At 43.6% G+C, this 6,717-nt stretch overlaps 2 protein-coding genes across 2 annotated transcripts; both read right to left on the bottom strand.

Moving 5' to 3' along the window:
- Positions 1-2,149: 2,149 nt before the first annotated feature.
- Positions 2,150-2,459, bottom strand: COCSADRAFT_160232 (uncharacterized protein; the record flags this gene model as incomplete). The annotated part of the gene is made up of 2 exons (XM_007701712.1): positions 2,150-2,390; positions 2,443-2,459. 2 exons carry the CDS (start codon positions 2,457-2,459, stop codon positions 2,150-2,152), a joined length of 258 nt encoding a protein of 85 aa, XP_007699902.1.
- A 986-nt stretch (positions 2,460-3,445) lies between these two features.
- On the bottom strand, positions 3,446-3,961 carry COCSADRAFT_26195 (uncharacterized protein; the record flags this gene model as incomplete). The annotated part of the gene is made up of 1 exon (XM_007701520.1): positions 3,446-3,961. The coding sequence occupies one exon, from the start codon at positions 3,959-3,961 to the stop codon at positions 3,446-3,448; it is 516 nt and encodes a 171-aa protein (XP_007699710.1).
- Between the last annotated feature and the right edge of the window lie 2,756 nt (positions 3,962-6,717).

Raw genomic sequence — 6,717 nt, forward strand, 5'->3', positions numbered from 1 at the left:
CGCCTTCAGCGTCCCTTAAGTCTTATAGCCATTTAGTCTAGGTTTCGTCGGAGTAGATTATTCGTTGCATTAAGTTGGCTCCAGCTTTCTGCGAGCTCCTCGTACGTCGGAGGCCTTGGCGGGGCGTTACTAGGTTCTGGGTTTGGCATAGGCTCATGTAGCCCCATCGTTATATCTTGTTCGTTTTGCATTCTCAATTCTCTCTCGCTCCGTACGAGAGAAAAGAGTAAGAAGGGTTAAAGTGATCTTTTAGCTTATGTTATGGGCGGAGAGGCCTAGCGAACGAGTATGCTTCTACCTATCGTACAGAAGCTAAAAGATAAGAAAAAGAGAAGATAACTAAGTACAGACTTCTCTTATACCTGCTCGCTTCTGATCACGTGTCCGTACAGAAGGTATATCACGTGGTCGAAGATCACGTGATCCTCTTCAGTAGAGATCACGGGCGCAGCCCTTTACATTTCTAATCTTTTTATTTCTTTTTCTAATACTTTATTTCTCTTTAACCTTTTTAATACTATATATATTTTCTTTTATATATATCTTTTTCTTTTCTCTCTTTATATCTACTTCTTATCTACTTATTATATCTTTACTTAATTCTTATTATATATCTTTTCTATCTCATCTTTATTTCTTCTTTATTTCTTCTTTATTTCTTCTTAATTTCTTCTTTATTTCTTCTCTTAACTCTCTTTTTAATTTTAACTTTCTATTCTATTCTTTTTCTTCTTATTTAAATACTACTACTTGTAACGGCGCAGGCAAGACTACTCGGATCAGTATCGGCGGTAGTGTCACTCAGAGGCATATGGGAGTGCGTGGGACATCAAACGAGCCTTAATTCGAATAGACACCTATAGGCCTTGTACGAAAGGATATCAAAAGTCTACAGAGCTAGCTACAGGGAGTGTCTCCTTATATACTTATCTTAGTCGGATCCGAATCGGATCCGACCTCACAACGAGTGGTTGATGAAGAGGGCGGCGAGTACTACCTCCGATCCGGCTCTGGGATTGGTCCGATACATGGCGAAGTTGTAACATCGTTACATGTGCTGTATTACGTAACTTTAGTACTTTAGCCTTTATCTAGCTACGCTACTACTAGCTTTCTAGATGCCTAGTGCTAAAGAGCAGTTTAGTAATAGGGAGAGATATGGAGTAGCTAGGCTGCCTTTTAGCAAGCTCTCTTAGGAGATAGAAAATAGTACTAATAAAATTTAACTTATTCTTCTTCGCCTTTCTTTCTTATTATTTCTTTCTTATTATTTCTTTCTTATTTTTATTCTTTTCTAGCCTTCTTAGCCTAGGTACTACTTTCTTATTCCTATTTTTATGCTAGTAATAAAAGCTAAAGTAGCTTCTATACTACTTATAGTATAGAGTAGAAGTAGGAGTTTAAGTATTTTTAGCCTAGAGTCTTTTTAAGCTTATTTCTTTCTGCGCTGTAGAAGCTATAGTATAGAAGTAGATACTCTACTATTTATAGTCCCCTACAGCTATAAAGATCTATTTCTCTTCTATTTACTCTATTTAGATAGGAGTTAAAGTATCCATGTCCTATCTTAAGAGAGTAGAAAGTACTTAAAACATCTCTTTTTGTGCCTCTTGCGATTGCTAGCTAGTTTTTAAGATTTAGATATAGATGTAGATGTAGATGTAGATATAGATAGTTAGTATAAGTATATTCTACCGCGTTCACGTCACATCGCGTCGCGTTACGTCGCGTATTTAGGTATCTACGTAAGATATAATAGAGAGGTATAGAAAGGTAGCCAATTAGCACAATAGCAGGCTAAGGTGATCCAAGTGTAGCGCGACTTTGGCCCCACTAGTTAAGGGGCCAAAGTCGCGAAGGCGCAAAGCCGCGGGAATGCGGGGGGGGCGCGTTCAGCCCATTACACAGCGCTCGCTCGTACGCGGCGCTCGCTTTTAAACTACATTAAAGATCATTCGCGAAACCTTAAGAGTACCTCTCTTTTATAGCGAAACATTGCGAGAACTAATAAAGCATATAAGAACGATAAGAACTTGTAACTTTTCTGTTGGTGTTAATTGCTGATGGACTAATCACTTAACACTCTCGTATCTTATACCACCAAAAAAAGTTGTCTGATACCAAGAGTCGAGTACAGAGAGAGGCCAACTTAAGAGATCTGGACAGCTCGGCAACCAGCATTCATGTTGATAACCCTACCACCCACGCCGTTAGTGGGGCAGGAAACAAGCGCAGTACAAGGCTGATCGTGAAGAGTTGTCGTAACGCCAGCGGCGATTACTTGACTAGCGACGGCTCCGTTCGTGGCTGTCTCGATGGCAGTGCAGGCGGCGTTGGCTTGATAGGCGCCGTATAGGGTAGTAATAATAAGAGTGGTAAAGGTCTTCATTCTATATCGCAAACTTAGTATGTTGCAGTGATAAAGATGTGAGTTATACATACTTGATAGTCAAGTTCATGGGATCAAACGCGTCGTAGTGTGCGTGCAGCTGTAGTGATTTCTACTGTAGTGGTATTTGAGTGAAGAGTTGAAGATTAGAGCTCTGGTGGTGATATATATTTACTTCTTATAAGATAGATCAATTCTTTTAAACATTTATTTTGGTCTAAAGATGAGTTCAGCGCATGCTTGAGACTATTCAGTCGCAGGGTACACCTCGTAATCGATCGGGGTAGTGATTGGTGCAATCCTTATTGTTGTATAACAGCCGTACATCAGCAGTGCATCACTACAAGTTCAGTCTTTAATTTTTGATTTTTTACTCTTGCATGGTAAGTGTACTCAGAAACAAGCAGAAACAGCTCCTAGGAGCTGTTTTAGCCTACTAGGGGGCTGTACCCGTTATAGTAGTGTCCAACCCTACTAGATGTGGCATAGGGTCTTAGCTTCACTCAGACAATAAACTGCGCAATTACTTTCTTAACAGCATCTACCATACTAGCACATACACTTACTAGCGTTATCTAGGCATATCAGATAGTAGGAGCTAATTCCTATTGTTTTTTTTTAAAAAAACGGAATTCATCATGCTAGCGTATTACTAGGCTTAACTAATTATTACTTACTTAAAAGAATAGGACGCAGAGTGTCACGATACTCTCAAATGGAGGATAACCCTTGAAGCCATCTTGATAGGTGCGGTCAGAAGTACCACAAAGAGAAACTCAACCAAGGCAAGTGAACACGCGTGGTTTCATCTTCGGAGCAAGATAGTTCATCGCCTAAAGAAGGAAAGGGAGCTTCTTTTTAAATTCATAGAAGAGCCCTTAAGCAGCTTCTACGAAGATACTTAAACTGTTCAAAGATGCAGTGGTAGCTAGAAAATACAATAGAATCAAAGCATGTAAAGTCAACACAGGACCTCGAAGCCATTTTTCCTTACGTCTCGCTACTGGCAACCCTATAGTGATGATTTGTAGCTTGGAGCATGTATGAACGCACGGCTTAGATATGTTGACAGACTAACGATATACTAGGTTCGGACAGCGAAGTGCTTAGATTCTTGCCTGCTGTGTTGCATATACCTAGTTGTAGCCTTGCTTTGCGTAAGAGTTCCGCTGCAGGAGGCGATGGCTTTGGTTCTCTGTTTAGGGCAGCCTGGATAGTGCTGTGCGATATATCAGTCACTGAAGGAGAAGACATGGATGATAGCAGTAGCTTGCAGGGCTGCTTTCCTGAATCCTGGTCATGGTCGAAGCTTAATCCCAACGGGATGCGAATGGACTTCCAATGATACAACGACGGTAAGCGTGAGTCGATATCCACCACGGCTTTGGTTGGAGATACTCTAGGAATGTGGGTTGGTAAAAAGGGACATGCAGTGTCATTAGCTGCCGAAAATTCTGGCGTAGTGTACTCCTTCGGCTCGGTGATGACGAGTTGGCCTGGTATCATTTCGCATTGCAGCTCAATATGACCAATTCCGAAGAAATCACGGTCACTGTGCCAAACTATGCCCATAGCCCATCATGCAATGAGGTTGTTCAAAGCGCCTCTACCGCTCTGCTGAACGACGAGACGATTCGTGTCCATCTTTTTGACAGGGCAAGGATACCACTGCAAGCCATGCTGTACGGCATACCCCCAGCGGATCGACTGCCCTTGATGCTTCACTGCCTGCTCTGATCTGAGTACACGATCGGCATCTGCTTATGTGGGACGGCCCCAACTCTGGACGAGCCAAGAGCCCTAGTTAACAACTGTAGGTATTGGTAGCAGTATTGCTGTAAGACCGACGCTGCACTGGCATTCTGGCAATGCTGCGCTAGTGAGGCAACCTGGCGACATCACAGGGTTCTCACAACGGCTAGGTAGTGTGTTACTTACGGAAAATAAGGAGTAAGGAGAGAGAGGTTAGCATACCGCTGTTGCCCTAGCTCATGTTGCACTGCATGGCCTAGCCCTCTTCGTTTCCCAAGCACTTGTGAATAATGCCAACATATGTACAGGTAGTTACGTAACGACATTTCCACCTCACCGCCATGGTCCAGCTAAGCAACGGCACTCATCGGACAAGAGGACAAGATTTTTAGACACATGAAAGTCTAGAATCGAAAGCGGGAGGATACGAGATGTAGGCAAGGCGCAAAGCCATGACACAAGTCGGAGGACATTACGACAAGGGTACAGAGTGGCAGGATGATATGTAGTCGCGTGGTCCTCGACCTCGCTGCCTCGATCATCTTTTTGTCTCTTTGATCACAGTGGGCCTTGCACCTTGTCTAGGACCAGCCTACCTCTGCCTCACTGAAAATTAGTTGCCAAGAACTCTCAGCAATACCAGTCTAAGTTAGGCAGTCTCTAGCTCATTTTGTAGCTCTAATCTGATTGTAAGACGAGCTTGGGATTGCCCAACTTGGCCTAGCGTGCAGAGCTATTACACATGGACTAAAGACATGGAGGTTGCCTGTTTACCAGCCTAAGTAATGAGCTCGGTAATTACTGTCTTGGAAAACTGGACGCCAAACCCGACACGCTAACCACAAGATTAGAGGATCTGCCTATGGAGGAGAGACGAACACCATTGATACTCAAATCAGATTGTATAGAAGGAGAACTTTGATGTGCTACTGACACCGCCGGTGACCCTTGCCACCATGCCGGCGCTAGCCGGCGCCAATCAATCAAAAGAAGAGCATACATTTTTATGAGGATCCGCCTGTCTCGCTAAGAGAGACTTCGCCCCTGTTTCGCCCAAACCAGTCCTGCTAGCCGCCGAAACTGTTGACCTGACCTGTGTGATTTTACCCCTTGCCAGAACTACCCCGCTACTATCGACGATAATTAAGAGCTTGTTCATAGAGAGTTAATAGTCCAACTCCGAACTAGTTTCAATACAGGATGCCCTCTGATAGACTTAGAGCCACTATAAGAGCATTGTGCTAGCCAAATGTACCGAGCGCACTGAACAGGATGGGTACCCGTACTACTAAGACTGGCTATAAATCCAAGACTGTCTTCAATTGCATAATGAGCTGCTGCGAATATACCACGAGAACCACGTCCCTGGGCAGATGGGCAGAGCCCGCTTGTACGAGGCGCTGCTGTGCGAGCATTGCTTGCCTAGAATCCTGGACTGTGTGGATAGCCAGGTCAGGAACTGCCACACTTGCGGAATGACGACTGCTTCTTGAGAAGCTAGACAAGGAGTCCTGAAGCCATTTCTGATATCCAAGGGCTCCTGCTTGCAACGGCACCTTTGATGCCGAAGAAGGGGCACACCTCCGCACCAAGCATATTCAGAAGATCCACAACCTCTTCAAGACGGTAATCTCCGGCTGTGGGCCGCAATTCGTGTCTGAGTTTTAGGGCTGCGCGATTCGGCGCCTAAGAGCCTAGTGTCTTCGGTAGCTGAATTGCGTATATAGTATTCTAAGTAATTTAAAAATAGTCTAAAGGCTTACGTGTCTATGTAAAGCCCTAGACATTAGCTAACGAAGTCGATCATTCGAATTCTTTACTTTACCAGGTATGGCCCTACACAACTCGTTCGAGCCTGTATGATTAATAAACTTACAGTTAGTAAAGGGTAGAGGTTATGGTTTAGTTAAACTATTGTTCCAAGCTACTATATTGACCGAACTCGGGCTCAGGTTCTTGCATACCACTTGTTCTCACCATACGATTACGTTTCCAGACATTTACTGGAACAGTAATAGTGCAATGGGGTTTTGCTGTGTTTGATCATTTAAGTTGGTTGATAAGGCCAGGGTCTTACCCTGGTGTTAAAGGTGGCTAATACACACACACAATTTATTTACGCCCGGCGGCCGAGCCGAAAGGGCTACTAACACTAGTCAAAGGTGGCTAATAGCCAAGAGGATTTGTTGAAACCCACAGTAAGCATCATCCATGGCCACACAACCCCTGCGCAGCGCTGGTGTATATCGGGTATATATATATATATTCCATTATAGTCCTGTATCAGCCGTTGGCTATGTAAGACTTTGGCCGTAGGCCGTTCTATCTAGTTTTTATTTACAATTTGGAGGTTTCTGCTATAAAGTGTAGCTAGGGTGCTTCGGCCTTTATCTAGCTAAGCTATTACTAGCTTTCTAGATGCCTGGTGCTAAAGAGCAGTTTGGTAATAGGGAGAGATGTAGGGCGGCTAAGCTGCCTTCCAGCGAGCTCTCTTAGGGGATAGGAAATAGTACTAATAAAAGCAAACGTTGTTTTTCTTTTTTTTCTTTTTTTTTCTTCTTTTTCTTTCTTTCTTT

This window comes from Bipolaris sorokiniana (assembly GCF_000338995.1).
Source record: "Bipolaris sorokiniana ND90Pr unplaced genomic scaffold COCSAscaffold_7, whole genome shotgun sequence".
Classification (NCBI taxonomy): Eukaryota; Fungi; Ascomycota; class Dothideomycetes; order Pleosporales; family Pleosporaceae; genus Bipolaris; species Bipolaris sorokiniana.